The 16,086-nt window shown below is 49.9% G+C and overlaps 1 protein-coding gene across 7 annotated transcripts; it reads right to left on the bottom strand.

The window, feature by feature from the left end:
• Positions 1-245: 245 nt before the first annotated feature.
• Positions 246-14,187, bottom strand: C9H19orf38 (chromosome 9 C19orf38 homolog). Of its 7 annotated transcripts, none has more exons than XM_043911531.1 (8): positions 13,613-14,187; positions 10,569-10,669; positions 9,008-9,316; positions 6,658-6,750; positions 5,830-5,857; positions 5,069-5,106; positions 3,789-3,823; positions 246-853 (listed from the first exon to the last, which is right to left on the bottom strand). In XM_043911531.1, the coding sequence occupies exons 2-8, from the start codon at positions 10,597-10,599 to the stop codon at positions 710-712; spliced, it is 678 nt and encodes a 225-aa protein (XP_043767466.1). In that variant the 5' UTR covers positions 10,600-10,669; positions 13,613-14,187; the 3' UTR covers positions 246-709. The 7 variants fall into 7 exon arrangements, with proteins under 7 accessions (XP_043767466.1, XP_043767467.1, XP_043767468.1 ...); XM_043911532.1 differs by lacking the exon at positions 13,613-14,187 and adding an exon at positions 11,969-12,386; XM_043911533.1 differs by lacking the exon at positions 13,613-14,187 and adding an exon at positions 10,821-11,802.
• Between the last annotated feature and the right edge of the window lie 1,899 nt (positions 14,188-16,086).

Genomic DNA, 16,086 nt, shown 5'->3' with positions numbered 1-16,086 from the left:
TTCCCCCATTGATGACTGGCCAGTGAATCCACTACTCCAGGGCCCCATTCTCTTTCAGGGTTTCCAAAGGAGCTTGAGGCCCCTTGCCTCATGTAGACCGCCTCTCCCGACACCCCCATGGCCCTCCCCAGACACCACGCTGACTGCATGCACTTGAGGGGTACTTCTCCCCATCCCCCAGCAATCAGTGATTAGACAGCAGAGGTCCTGGGCTTGAAGGACTACACTCCATAGAGACCTTTGGGAACAGCTGAAAACATTATAATTAATAACTTAGGCATGCCAGCAGGGCACACAGAATATACCCCACCCAGGGTACCCTATGCTCCAAAAACCCAGTCAGGTTGGCCACGTCAGGTGTGATGGGAAGGAGGAAACCAGAGGGGTGTGCGAGGCTCAGATTCACAACAGCCCAGCTAAAGGCCAGAAGGGATCCTAGCATCTCCTCCCCTGGTGGGTTGAGAAGCTGGAAATCCTGAGATGCTTCCTGCTTTCCGTCCAGCCTCCAGGTCGATGCTTTCACCCCCTCTCCCACTCTGCTTCTCTGCGATGAAGGTCCCAAGGGCAGGAATCTCCTTTGTCTCTTCTGTTCATTTCCCTGAGAAAGCAGCAGCCAGAAGTCCCCGAAGTAGCTGGAGGCCCTACACAGCCTGGCCAGCTCCAGGGGGAGGGCTGAACAGAGGACATGCAGACAGAGATAAGGGCTCCCCTAACAGGCCCGGAATGTGCTGAATTCAGGGGGCTCAGGTGAGGATGATGTGGAAGTGGGCCTCTTCCGAGGTCCAGGTGTCTCAGTGGAGCCTGAGGGAGCATCCAGGTTGGCTGCATCTTCTTCTGAAGTCATTTTCTTTGTCCGTAGAGGGAAAAATAGAGAATGAAGTGATTTGGGGTTTCTGGATCTTGGGTTGCTCCATTTTCTGAGGCTGAGACTCCCACAATCCATCAGGTCTCACCTCACTGCCCCCCCCGCCACACACACACACAGACACATCTGCACACAAACACAGAGGCAGGCCCCTGATCCTGCCATTGGTCCTGTCTTGATGTCTACTGAAAAAGGAACCAGACAGCCTGGTTTCAAATCCCAGCTACACCTCTTCCTAGTGGTGTGATTGACCTCTTTATGTCTCAGTTCCCCCTTTTGTACAATGGGGGAGAGTGGCAGTACCCTTCATCCTGGGGTGGCTATGACTCATAAAGATGAACACTGTATGGCATCATTTCTCTATAAAAATCCAGAACAGGCAAATCCACCAAAGTGACAGAAAGCAGAATGGTGAGTGCCAGGGTCTGAGGTGGGGGAGTTGTTTAATAGGCAAAGAATTTTGTTGTGTTTTGTTTTATTTTGGCTGCACCCCGCAGTTTGTGGGATTTTAGTTCCCCATCCAGGGATTAAACCTGCGCCCCATGCAGTAGAATGGTGAGTCTTAACCACTGGACCACCAAGGAATTCCTTGACAGGGTTTGTTTTCCAAGATACAGTTCTGAGAATGATGGTGGTAACATTTGTACAACAATAGGAATATACTTAATGCCACAGAACTGTACACTTAAAAATGAACTAAAATGGTAAATTTCATTTCTATTTTACAGTGATTATAAAAAAAAACTAGAAAAGATCACTAGAACTTACTGTTAAAGAAAAGAACCATCAGTGCATAACAGTGTGGTTAGCATGCTGTCATTTGTGTTAAAAAGAGTGAGGATACAGGCTTGCTATTTTTGCCTTTACTTGCTTGTATGTGCAAGAAGTTCCCAATGGTCGTTTACCTGCATGTGTGTGTGCAGAGTGCAGGCCAGTGGGTGCAGAGGGATTAAGAAATAGCAGAGAACTTTATGAATATAGATTACAGATAATTTTTACATTTGGTTGTATTTCATAGTCTATATACATATATATTTAAAGTCTCCAGGACTAGGATACTGAGAAATAAGTTATTTTTTCCTTGTTTTTTTTTTTTTTCCTGTCTTCCCATTGTTTCGTTTTAAATGCCTTTTAAAAGTGGGGAGAGGGAAGCAGAAATCACCAGGCTAGTGCCTTGAGCAGTGTGGCTTCTCAGGGAAGGTTTTAGAACGTGCCCTACCCTCCAGGTTTTTCTTAACAGCTTGTTCCCTGAACTGAGACCTCAGAGAGCTGGACAGGTCGGTGCCAAGCCCCTTCCTTCCCACCATCTGTATACCAGTGACGGAGGCCAGTCTCCATCTGCTCTGGAGCATCACTGGGTGCGGTGGCCCCTCTCTTGTCTCCCAAGGACTCCGCCACGCCGCCTCCTCCCTCCGCCCACTCATCTACTCTGAAATCAGTGCCGTGTTTCCCATCCTCTGAATCTGACCTGCATCTGTTCGCGCCTCCCACCTCCGCTGCCAGCACGCTGGACCAAACTACCCACTACGTCTGGCGCCTGAACCATCTGAGCTGTCTGCGCCTGGTCCCCGGGTTCTTGTCAGCCCACGGCCCCCACAGCTTGTGCTCGCTGCAGCCACCAGAGGGCGCCCGTGGGCACGTAGAGTGGGGTCACGTCTCTGTTACAAACCTTCCAGGGCTCTCACTTGACTTGGGATAAAAGTCAAAGTTCTGCGCAGGAACCCCCTCTACTCCTCACGCCTCTGCACCCCAGTTCTACTGGGCCATGTGGAGAACGTGCCCTGAGCCTGGATCAATCCTCCACAGCTATCTCCTGCTTGTCACTTATCTCTTAGACCTCCCAGATCTCCCATCTGAATGTGTTAGCTTCCTGGGCACCCCCTACCCGATGTGCTATCCTCTGTCTCCCCCCTGTGGAATTAAGAAGCTCAGGGGATGAAGGGTCTCATCTTGTTCTTGTCCAGATGCCCAGGAAGGCTATGTCAAACCCATCCAGCCCTCCCCCCGCCCCTATTTCCTACAGTGGTGCCCCAAGCCAACTGACTCCACCCCAGGCTCCCTCATTACGGTCCCAAAGTATCCATTTATACAAATAGGACTCCTGAGGCCACCTCAAGTGGGACCACCTGCACCCCAGACCTGTACCCATCTCTGCATGGAGAGAAGCTAGCTGGACATTTTTTTTGTTTCTGTGTTTGGCCACACCGCAGCTTGCAGGATCTTGTTTCCCAACCAGGAATAGAACCCGTGGCTCCTGCAGTGGAAGTGCAGGGTCCTAACCACTGGACCGCCAGGGTATTCCCCTAGCTGGACATCGTCTTCATCCATGGTGTCCCTGGGTCAGATATCTTTAATTTACTGAATAATAATTACCCCAAGGCCACCACAAAATGCAGCTGTGCAGAGGAGAGCCATAGACCAGGTTTCAAATGCTAGCCAGGATGCTATGTGATCTGGGAGAGCAATGCCTTGCTAAACACGAGGTGAGGAACAGGGGTGGGTGTGAAGGTTGAGACCCTCCTCCCCGAAAAGGGAATACACGTCTGGGACAACTAAGCTGAAATTCCTGACACTGAACATGAAAGTAGTCTTTTCTTTATACCAGACTGTCATAAGGCTCCATGACTCCAAAGAAGCCCCCAGGTCGTCTTTTGTTACCATTGTGAGTGCAAAGGCAGTGCTGACAACCAGGGGTCTGCCCACTGCCCCACAAAGTCCTGGACAGCGTGGCTACCTCCAATCCTCTGGAATTTTCCAGAACCAACGCTCAGCTTAAAAACAAGCCCCGCTTAGTGATTCTGGGCTTTTCCCAGGCCCTAGAAGCCCAGGGACAACAGGTCAGCCCAGCCCCGCTGGTAGCCCCCATCTTCCGATGGTCAGAACAGTAAGCAGAAGACTGGATCCGAGAAACGGGAAGACTTACCATGATGGTAAACAGGGAGTTGTCGAAGGACATGTCTGGAACAGGAAGAGAAGAAGACCAGGGTGGGGGCCAGTTCAGCTTTCTTGCTCACCCCCCATTTCCCAGGCCCTCCCCACAAGCCCACAGGCCCTAAATCCACCCTGAGGAAGGGCATGAGGTCCATCACCCAGCAATCTCTTTGTCCGCCCGCCAGCCCATTCTGCAGGGTGAACAGCTGCAAATTGAACTGTGTCCCTCTTCTGCTCAGAACTCTTCCCTAGGTGACCTCTAGCTGCTCTCCAGAAAATGGGTGCCTCATCTCAACTCCTGCTTTCCAGAATACTTCTCATTTCCCCCTATCCTGGGCTCTCCACTCATTGCCCGCCCTTCACCCAGCTACTCCCTGTTCCCCCCTGTAGTTCTCTGATTTAAACACTACTTCCTCTGGAGACCGCCCTCCCAGCCCAGACAGGGCCCAACTTGTCATGGGCTGTTTCCCCACTGGAGTATAGGCTTGTGGACAGAAATCACCTCTGTCTTGGTTATCTCGGGAGCCCTCAGGCTTTAGCACATAGAGGCACATGCTCATTTAGCACATGCTCAATACGGGAAACAATGAAAGAGGTACAGAGAGTGGGGTTTTCTCTGCTTAGGGCCCCTTCCTGGGCATCCCACCTCACAGGCAGACTTTCTCTCTGCCCCCCCTGGTGGAAGCCGCCAGAACAGCACATTCTGGACCACAATTGGGGCTCCATTAAGTGCTGTGCTAGACACCGGGAAAGTTGGGTGCCCCCGTGGTGGACAAGACAGCTTCAGCTCCCCACCCTCTTGGAGCTGATGGTCCAGTACTAGAGGTACGTATCATACACCCAAGCATCCAATGATTACTTAGTTGTGTGTCTACTGAGGGCTAAGAAGAATGACAGGGTGCTAGGGGAATGTAAGAAAGAATAGATCCTGCCTAGGGAGTCAGGGAAGGCTTCCTAGAGGAGGTGACTTTTAGATGGAGGCCACACAGGGAGGAAAAATATTCTAGGCAGAGCGGGGGATGAGTGAACGGCTTGAGGATAGGGCAGGGAAAGGTAAGAGGTGAAAGCTGTTTGCACCAAAAAGAAAAGAGAGAGAGGTGAAGACTGGGAGGGACATGAGGGGGGAGGAGGAAGGGAAAGAGGAGGAACGTGTGTTCTGGGTTCTAAGGGAAGTGAACAGCTGTAGAAGGGGTTCAGCAGTGAGTAGAGAGGCCCGATGGCCTTTTGCAGTGACTCTGCCCGGGCAAGGGACAGCATCAGGGAAGCACACACCTGTGGTGGCGATGTTAACCCAGCAGGACTCTCGCTCTCTGCAGAGGGATTTGGGAGAAAGTGATGACATGGAGGCTCCTTCCGGGTAGCGCTGGCCCCAAATTTGATCCTTCCTCCCCACCCATCTCCTCCCGCCCCACCGAAACCCCTCAGATGGAAATTCTCTTGCAGGAGCCCCACAGCCAGGTGAAGTCAGGATTTGATCACTGGGGCTACTCTGCCACCAGTGGGGCTACTCTCCCCTCTGCTACTCTCTACGAGGGGAGAAACCGAGGCTGGGGCCAGCGGATAGATTCTGACACCCAAGAACCAGGGCCATTGTCTACAGGCTACACATTGGGGACTGCACAATGCCAGGGGACACCCACTTGCCTCTCCCTCACTGTGGATTTCTAGAATGATTACTCAACAAATTTTGGCAACTGGCGATAAAGGAATGCAAGGAAGGCTCCGTCTCCTAATCTGTTAAAAGGGGTCATTCATAGAGCCTACTTCCAGGGCTGATGCGAGGATAATGTGAACTCAAGGTCCAGAGTCCCCCAGCACACAGCGCAGAGCACACCGGAAGCGCTTCCTAAATAGCACCTGTTTTTTATTAACCCGCCCATCCACCAGAGGGCGCTGTTTGAGATGGAGCCCTGGAAGTACCCTTCTGCCCCAGAACCCGGCCAGCTCTTCAAGGCCAATCAGAAACTCCTGCCTTGGGACTGAAATTTTTCCCCAAAAAACTACCCTCTGAGGGTCTCCAGGGATGTTCTCACCGTCTCTTCTGCAAGTTTTTTACTTTAACTGGGAACAAACAAACAAAAAGCATTCGTTAGATTTTGGTCCTGGTTACAAAAAGCGAAGAAACCAACAAGGCATCTTGTACATTTGCCACCCAGCCTTGCCTTCTCCCCTGGCAAATTTCCCTCTCAACAGGGGAGCTACTGAAGACACTTTTCCCTCCCAATTACATGAGTGATATATGTTAGTAAAACCTTCAAGCAAGGTACAAAAATGTAAAAAAAAAAAAATCTTTTAAAATACTGATTTCAGTGGGTGCCAGAGGCTGGGGGAGGGGTAACGGGGTTCCGTATTTAATGGGGACAGAGTTACAGTTTAGGAAGATGAAGAGATGGATGGTGGTGATGGTTGTAGAGCAGTAGAGGTTAAAATTTAAAAACTAAAAAATTTTTTTAAAAAAAGGAATTCCCCAGCGGTTCACTTTCATTGCCAGGTGCTCAGGTTTGACCCCTGGTTGGGGAGCTAAGATCCCACGAGCCCCACGGCATGGCCAAAAATATTAAAAATAAATAATAAAAAATAAATTTTAAAAGAGTTAAATGGCAAATTTTACATCATGTGTGTGTGTATATATATACACACACACATGATGTAAAATTTATTATATATATATATATATATATATTTGAATTTCCCCTGCCCACCACCATCATCGAAATTCTGAAAGGTTCTTCACTGCTAACTTTTTGGAGTAAGAACTCCCAATTGTATGCCTCTGTGTTCCTAAAAATGGGTGTGAGTTGGAGTGCATTTTAGTGTATTTGCAAGTTCTGGTGAGCCACGCTTTCTCTGCCTGCTGTTACCTTTCCTGATGATCAGGGCAATGGTCACCAGTCCAGCGAGGAGGAGAGCGGCTCCAGCCAGGCTCAAGGACAGTGCCAGGATCCAGGTGGGCACTAGAGGAAGATGGGGAAAAGAGAGATTGGGTAGGCCATGGAATTGTGGGGGTGCAGGGAGAAAGTGGGACTCCTGGCATACATCCGGGCTACCTTTAGAGAGTCAGCCCTACCCCTATGCCCCAGAAACATTTGGTTTAGGTACAGCTAGACCTTGGGGATCTAGCAAATCTGTCTGGCCAATTAGCATATTCCCTACCCCTGGCTAACCTAATTGGTTCAGGGAGTGGCACATTGCCCAAGTTGAGCCAATGAAACTAATTTCTGGACTTTGGCTAGATTTCTGGAAAGAGGCTTACTCCTCCGGCCAGCATTGCAAAGCTGGTAGAATATACATCTGGAGCTCCAAGGTATACAATTCTGACATCATGAGAGGGAGGGCCTGTCTAAGAATAAGACACAGAAGAAAGCAGAGCTGAGAAGTGGCACGTGATTCCTGACATCGTTGAAAACCTGGATCCAGCCATGCCGGAAATCAGTGCCATGAACAAATTTCAGTTCAGTAAACCAACAAATCCCCTTTTGTTGCTGAAGCCAATTTGAGTCCAGTTTTCAGTTACTTGTGGTCTGAAGAGACTTGCTGGCTGGGGAACGGGGTCAGATGACACCCATCCCCAGCCACACGGTGGACTCTGAGGCCCACACAGAGGTAGCCACAGAAGCATGAAGCCCTGGCTCCAGAGTTTATGTCTCTGCGAGAGATCTGGCTGCCCCTCCCTGGAGAGAGGCAAAGAATCTCTCAGGGGAGCCAGGAGGAGATGCCTGGACACCAGTGGAGGTCAGGAACTAGCCAGGAGGGGAGGCGAGGTGCTCACTTGGGTGTTCTCAGTGTTAGCCCTTGTTCATTCTTTCATCTGGGGCAGGAGCGCTGTTACCGCCCTACCCTGAGACCACAGGTCCAAGGTGAGAGAAGGGGCCTTTGACAGTGGAACTTGAGGCCAGGGAAGGACACAGAGAGTGCTCTGTCATCACAGCCGGTGGGCCTCTGCTGGCTACAACCTTCTCTTTGCAGCAGGAAAGTTCTGACTGTTGGTGACGCAGGGAGTCTACCCTGAGGCTCCTCCCTTCCTCCCTTCCTCCCTCCCTCCTGCTCCTTGATCCAAAGACCAGACCCAGCCCCCACGCCTGGAAAGACCAGAGGAAGACATCTTCGCTCCCAGGGCTTCAGTCGCACTCAGACAAAAAGCCCGAGTCCTTGCTGCAGTCACAAGGCTCTGCATGATCCTCCTTACCTCCCCCGGCCCTCATCTCCCCCAAACTTTCCCCTTGCTCGCTATGCTTCAGCCATATGGGGTGCCTCCACATCCCTCAAACACACCAGACACGCTCCAGCCTCAGGGCCTTTGCACAGCCAGCTCTCTCCTGCCCCAGACAGCTATGTGGCTGGCTCCTCATCCTTCAGGCTCAAACATCACCTCCTCAGAAAGACTTCCCTGCTCACTCTCCTCTCTATTTAAAGTGACACCCTTGGGAATTCCCTGGTGGTCCAGTGCTTAGGACTCTAGCACTTTCACTGCTAGGGTCTGGGTTCCCTATCTGGTTGGGGAATTAAGATCCTGCAAGCCATGTGGCACAAAAAAAAAAAAAAGATGCCCTTCACCAGGCTGTATTTCATCCCTGTCACTTCCCTTGTCCCCCACTAGCTGACTGAATATTTACAACACTCCTTATTTATCATCTGATGTCCATTGCCACCCCCTCATAATGTGCGAGAGGGCAGGGACTTTTGTTTCATCCACTGCTGAGCCTGCAATTCCAAGGACAGTGCCTGGTGCATAGCAAGTGCTCATAAATATTGTGGCCAGTAAGGAAAGGTTGCAGCTGAGGGTGGAGGTTTAACGTCTGGACTTCAGAGGCCAGTGGAACTCCAGCTCTGCTGCCTGCTGGCTGAGTGACCCGGGCCAGCCTCTTCAGCTCTTGGGCCTCAGTTTCCTTATCTGGAAAATGAGAAGAATGACTGTACCCATTGCATATGGTGAAAGTGAAAGTGAAGGCGCTCAGTCGTGTCCGACTCTTTGCTACCCTGTGAACTGTAGCCTACCAGGCTCCTCCATCCACAGGATTTTCCAAGCAAGAGTACTGGAGTGGGTTGCCATTGCCTTCTCCATGGCATATGGTGACTGAGGATTAAACAAGGAAAAGAAAGTCCTGGCAAGTTGGAAGAGTGATGACTCCCCGGCAGAGAGAAGAGTGCCTACAAAGGCTTGGCCATGAGAAGATGGAGCCTGGGCAGTGAGGGCTGATGGGAGGGACTTACCTGGGAAGGAGATGTGCACAGGCTCGCTGAGGTTCGACAGCTGGGGTTGCCTGTTCTCGCCAAGCACACTGTACTGGCAGCAGAACGGTCCCCCTCGAGCCTCCCTGCTGCCACCGCTCAGGTTGAAGATGACCCTGAGCTGGTCCTTGGGGGCTTTCAGGAGCTCCACCACCTCCCCACCTTGGTACAGCGTGAAATTCGCCCCTGGGAAACCCCTGGGGGCCATGCACAAGATGTGGATGGGGTCCTCTTGACTGCTGGGGTGTGGGGGCACCAGCATGATGGATGGCGCCGGGATAGCCAAGGAGCCTGCGAAGCAAGATGGGGAGGTTAGGTGGGTGGGTGGTTAGAGCAGAGGCCAGCCTGGCTGTGTAGCCTTGGGCAAATGGCTCACCCTCTCTGGGCCTTGGTTTTTATGTACAACTAGTTGTCCTTCTGTGTGCACACTGTCACTTCAGTCATGTCTGACTCTTTGTGACCCTATGGACCGTAGCCTGCCAGACTTCTCTCTCCATGGAATTCTCTAGGCAAGAATACTGGGGTGGGTTGTCATGCCCTGCTCAAGGGGATCTTCCTGACCCAGGGATCGAACCTGTGTCTCCTGCATTGGCAGGCAGGTTCTTTACCACTAGCGCCACCTGGGAAGCCCCTAGTTGTCCCTACCCTACTGCTGTGTTGGGAGGATCAAGTGCCCAGCACGTGGTGAGAGGTCATGTTGTTGGAGTCATTTTATTATAACAGCCGTGGATGTTACACAGCATCACAGTTACATATTACTTCTATCAACAGCACTGACCATATGCCAGGCCCTGTTTAGGCTCTGGGGACAGAGCAGTGGATGAGGTAGACAGACAGATGAACAGACAAGACATGCCTGCCCTGGGGAGCTGACATTCTCAAGGAGATGAGGGTGATGGGGTAGCCAGAGAGGGCTTCCCTGAAGACACAGCACGGAAAAGCTGGGAGCGAGCATTCTAGGCATCTCAGGCAAAGGCTGGAGGCTGGAAGGGCTGTGGGGTGCTCAAGGAGTCCAAGTGGCAGGAGGTGGGGGTGATCGAGGGGAGAGTGACTCTATCTCATTTCCCAGGCTGTGATGAGGGATACGATTTCAGGGCAGGGCTGCCTGCAGGAGGGACCAGTGTCTCTCCGGCTACCCCAGGTTCCCGCGTGGAGCATCTGGCTCAGGTGAGGTCAACACAAGCCTTTCCTTATCCAGCTTCCCTCCCACCCTCTCTGACCCACCGGTAGATCCTTCTGCTGCCCCAGTCCTGGAGGTAGAAACCTGCAGAGGCCAAGCAGGGCTGAGTCATGGGGTGTGGGCACTGCTGTCTCCAGTGGGGTGGCATTTCTAATACCTGTGATGTGGAGGTACTGAGACCCCACAAGAGACGTCCATGCTCCGGGGCCATTTCCAAGACTCTGGGGCAAATCTGTCAGGGCTCAGCCTCTCCAGCTTCTGGTGTGTGTGCAAGCACCCCTCCCCGCCGCCCCCTAGCAGAGACAAGGTGGTGGATGGAGGGAGCAGAACAGGGCGAGGGGTGGCACAGGGACATCAGCTCACCAGCTGCAAGCAGCAGGACAATCCAGGGCATCTCTCCTCCCGCGTTTGGTCAGGAAATCTGGCGGAGGCTCGGGTGGCCCACGGCTCGCTGCCAGCTCCTCCTGTGAGGCCAGAACAGGGAAAGGAGAACCAGGGCTGATTTGAGCTGAGTGTTTCCTCACTGGCAGGAAATTGCACACACACGCAGTGGGCACCGAAAGGGACTCTCTCCCCTCCCCACCCCTTCCACAGACACACATCAGAGCCTGGCACCTCACTGCTCCTTGGGGGCCCAGGTTCAGCAGATGGGAGGAAAAGGTGGATGAGATGGTCCAGTGTGTGTGTGTGTGTTTATTTTTCCCTAACTGGGCATGAGGAACATGGGCACAGGGAACGTGGGTCATATGGGAAACCCAGCCCCAAGTCACAAAAGGTGGCCCAACATGTGCCAAAAAGTTGAAACGTGTGCAGTGGAAGTTGGTAGGGCATGATGATTAGGGCTTGGCCTCTGTGACCACAAGCAAGGCACAGTCCTTCCTGGGCTTCCTAGCAAGTCCTCTGCTTGCCGCCTGGAAGAATGGGGCTGAGTAGCGGACACTAGCTCCGAAGAATTTGTGGGAAAAAGTATATTGGTTCGTGGAGTGTGAGTGTTCATAGGGTGAGGCCACACCAGCTCCTGTGTCTCAGGAGCTTCGCCAGTCAGGTGAAAGGCAACATCAGCTCCAGAATGGAGGAAATGACATCGTTTGCAGCATAAATTGCCTCCTGTTGATAGCCAGGAAATTTCCAAAGGTCTGTCTTACCAACCTTGGTCTCTAAACATTTCTGGTCAAGTCTACCAGGCCCACCTGGTGGTTTACACCCAGGAAGGATGCAAGTGTGTAGTTGCCAACATTAAAAAGGATCATTAGAGTGGGCTTTTTTTCTTTGGATACACAAAGCTGATTTCAACCTCAGGACCTTTGCATGTATGCCATCATCCCTGCATGGAACACAATTCTATCGACCTGGTCAAATCCCAGTTCTCCTTCAGGTCTTAGGGTTTTTTTTTTTGTTTTTTTTTTCCTGGCTGTGCTAGGTCTTTGTTGTTGCACAGGCTTTCTCTAGTTGCAGTGAGTGAGAGCTACTCTCTAGTTCTGGTGTGCAAGCTTCTTCCTATGGGGGTTTCTCTTGTTGTGGAGCATGGGTTCTAGGGCATTCAGGTTTCAGTAGTTGTGGTGCATGGGCTTAATTGCTCCATGGCATGTGGGATCTTCCTGGACCAGGGATTGAACCCATGCCCCTTCTATTGGCAGGTAGTTTCTTAACCACTGGACCACCAGGGAAGTCTATGTCTCTGTTTAAATTCTAATTTTTTTAGGAAATCTTTCCAGATCCCTCTGAACTTAGGAAAATCCCCTTTCTGAATTCCAGGATAGTACCTTGTAATTTTCTTTGATTTCAACTAGCATGCGTGTATTTTCATGTTTGTCCATTTCATCTACATTATCAAACTCATTGCTATAAGCCTGTTCATATTTCCTTGCTTGCTTTTATTGTCTGTAGGGTTTGTAGTGGTGTCTCCTCTTTCATCCCTAATAATAGTAATTTGTGCTTTCTCTCTTTTTTTTCTTGATTAGTCTTGCTGGGGGTTATTCAGTTTTCTTAATCTTTTTCCAAGTACCAACTTTTGACTTTGTTGTTTTTCTCTATTTTCAGTTTTCTATTTCATTGCTTCATGGTCTTATCTTTATTTTGTTCTTTCTTCCAGTTACCATATGTTTAACTGGCACTTCATTTATTTTTGGTTGTGCTGAGTTTTGCTGCTTGCCAGCTTCCTCTAGTTGTGGCGATCGGGGGGCTACTCTTGGTTGCAGTGCGAGGGCTTCTCACTGTGGTGGCTTCTCTTGTTGCAGAGCATGGGATCTAGGTGGGTGGGCTCAGTAGTTGCGGCACATGGGCTTAGTTGCTCCGAGGCATGTGGAATCTTCCCAGGTCAGGGATTGAACTGGTGTCCCCTGCATTGACAGGTGTATTCTTATCCACTGTACCACCAGGGAAGTCTGATACTTTTTTCAGTGGCCCAGTATATGTCTACATACAATGTGCACAAAAAATGAAAATGCACTCTGCAGTCGCTTGGTGTGCTACTAGTGCTGCTGCTGAGTCGCTTCAGTCGTGTCCGACTGTGTGTGACCTGATAGACGGCAGCCCACCAGGCTCCGCCGTCCCTGGGATTCTCCAGGCAAAGACACTGGAGTGGGTTGCCATTTCCTTCTCCAATGCATGAAAGTGAAAAGTGAAAGTGAAGTCGCTCGGTCATGTCCGACTCTTCGCGACCCATGGACTGCAGCCTACCAGGCTCCTCCGTCCATGGGACTTTCCAGGCAAGAGTACTGGAGTGGGTTGCCACTGCCTTCTCCGTTGCTTGGTGTAATATTCTGTAAATATCAATTCGATTAAGTCAGCATGGTTCATAGAACATGCTTGAATTTACTGGATTCATCCAGATATCTTCCTCCAGAGTACAGAGACGGAGCCTGTGGTATCTCTTGCAGTTTCCCAATGCCTACATCAGTGCTTGGCACACAGTGAACAATAAATATTTTGGGCTTGTCTGACTTGAAAGCCAAAACACATTCCCTCAGTCTATTTTTGTGGCTTTTTCTGGGTGTGTATGAGACAAGAGTTGGGAGAGATACTTGGTTTATTTATGCCACCAGGGCTTAGAAACGTGCTGGGTACCAGGGATGCCATGAAACAGCTCCTGCACTTGGGAGCCCAGAGCTCAGTGAGTCAGACAAGCAGACAGTGACAGTCCGGTTGGTAAAGTGCTATGTTAAGAGTTTGTCGCTGAGGAAGGTTCTTCACTCAGCTTCAGGAAGTTCAAGGAAGGTTTCTGGGAGGAGGTGACATCTGACTCGGAAAGCCTGAGAAGGAGATGGAAGGAGGGCATTGTAGGTAGAGGGGGACAGGGTCTTGGATGTAAGTAAAGACTTCATCCTGGGAGCATCTAATGTGATGCAGGGATCTATAACCTGGAATTTTGAACATAGATACACATTCAGTAACATAGATACACATACCTGTATTGGTCAGCTGTCACACAGATCATGCCCTTAAGAGACAGAGCTGAGGAGTCATGAGCAGGGTGAAAGGGGAGCAATGAGGGACGGTGACTTCCTACGGTCACTGTTAGCAGCCAGGCCCGAAGTTGCTGGAGGGGGAGTGGTCCTGGAACTTGGAAAGATTTAGAGTTACAGGCTTTTGTCGAAAGATGCAGACTAAAAAGGCAGGAGCCAGGGAATAGACACCTAGACCTTCCTTTCCTGCAGCCTTTAGATATCCTACCAGGGCCATACTCAACTGGAAAGCAGAGGAAAAGGCAGCCACATTGATCCAGTGTGGAGATTATCAGCCCCCCTCGCCCCTCCACCCCTACTGTGAAGCAGTACAGAGTATGGTAGAGAATAGTTCTGGTGGGGAAAACACACTGCCCAGCACACGCTCTTGTAATCTTTTGATTATAACTTCAGGGGAATCTCTGACCTCCAGAAGCCAGTCGGCCAACTCCCCACGGTCATAAGAACCCCCGGCTAAGATTCTGGGCCACCATTACAAAGGGAAGAGGGGCCTTGTATGACGGGCTGTCTGCCCAAGAGTCCCATCTCTTCTCTGGCTACTCCTCCCACCTACCCCACCTTCATCCCCCTTCTGCCCCTTGAACTCTCTCAGTGCCTTTGATGTCAGAGAACTGTTTTTTTCTGCTTTCTTCTTCTCCCGACTACTTCAAATCTGAACTTCAATGCCACCTCCTTGGGGAAGCTCTCCCCGACTCCACCTTGGTGAAATAAGTCACCTTACCTACCCCCCTAGCATTGACTTCTGAGCACCTCTGAGGGTCTGAAATCATTTAGTGGAGCAGCACTGAGATGATAGCTCCCAAGACACTGATAGTGTCTACTCAATACATTTTGTTGAATCCTGGGGAAGAGGGAGGATTTTACTTAATCGAGGGAAAACAAGAATCACCCATTCACCCCAGATAACAGTGAAAAAGGTGGGGTTGGTAGCTCTAAAGGCCTGTATCTCATCCAAAACGTCAACAAATTGAGCAAAAATGGTAAAAATCAATTTTATCTGAACTCGGGAAAACAGCTAAACATTTATGTCAACCAAGGAAATGCAAATCAAGAAGAGGCAACTTGAACGTGGCAGGAAAGCTTTGTGGTGTTTTCCATACCCTTCCTCATCTCCTTGCCCAGCACAATGGAGGATCTGGAGATAGCCGCCTGTGTCCTCAGCATGGGGCCCTGGTTTCCAGTTTCGGAGGGAGCAGAACAGCCCTCATTCTCACAGTATTGTGTGTGTGTTTTCTAGCATGTCTGGGGGTAACCCGAGGGACTGACTCAATGTGCTTTAACTCAGAACGTATTCCTAGAAAACACTGTAAGGTAAAGGAACAACTCACAGCTCTCTGGTATACATGATTACAATGGATGACAGTAACATACATGGCAAAAGCTGGGAGGAAAAGCTGGGGTGTTTCTTTGGATAATTAAGGCATTCAAAAGCACCCATATATACTGGGGAAATTAGAGAGCAAAGTGCATACCCAGAGCAGAACAGATGATCAGGAAAGACTTACTAAGACCTTACTCTTTCATCTCTGGTCAATTTCTAGGCTTGATGCAAATAGGAAGAGAAGGCTAAGGCAGAGTTATAAATACCCAGATGGAGTATTGATGTGCTCCAGCAGAGTTTGGCAAAGAGCAGGAGAGGTTTTTTTTCTTCCTTTTTCATTCCATAATATATGAATATTATAACTCAACAGTAACAACATCCAAGTTTTAAATGGACAAAAGACATGAACAGATATTTTTCCAAAGAAGATATACAAGTGACCAATAAGCACATGAAAGGATGCTCAGTATCATTAAGAAAATACAAATCAAAACCACTATGAGCTTTTAGAAGCTCCCTGATGACCTAGTGGTTAGGATTCTGGGCTTTCCCTGTTGTGGCCACGGTTGAGTTCCTGGTCAGGGAACTGAGATCCTGCAAGCCATGTGGCATGACAAAACAAAACGAAACAAACAAACCTACCCACTGAGCTTTCAGTGACTGTAAAATTGAGGAGATCCCAGTTAGGAGAAGGATGTTAGATCTCATTGTCCTCCCAGTCCTAAGACCCTCCCTTGATGCCCCTCAATAAAATGGGCTCATCCTCAAAAAGGAAACAAACAAACAAGCTACTATGAACACTTCATATACATTAGAAGGAATATACTAAAATTAAAATGGAATATAACAAATGTTGACGAGGATGTAGGAAAATTAGGATGGGACCCTTGTACATGGTTGGTGGGAATGTAAAATTGTGCAACTTTACTGTGGGAAAGTTTGGCAGTTTCTCAAACAGTTAAGCACAGAATTACCATATGACCCAGCAGCTTCACTCCCAGGTATATACCCCCAAAGAACTGAAGGCAGATACTCAAACAAATACATATACAAACAGGTTCATAGAGGTCCTATTCACAATAGCCAAAATTGGAAA

This window comes from Cervus elaphus, chromosome 9 (genome assembly GCF_910594005.1).
Source record: "Cervus elaphus chromosome 9, mCerEla1.1, whole genome shotgun sequence".
Taxonomy (NCBI): domain Eukaryota; kingdom Metazoa; phylum Chordata; class Mammalia; order Artiodactyla; family Cervidae; genus Cervus; species Cervus elaphus.
The sequence above is the reverse complement of the archived record's forward strand: the minus strand, read 5'-3'. Positions and strand labels throughout refer to the sequence as shown.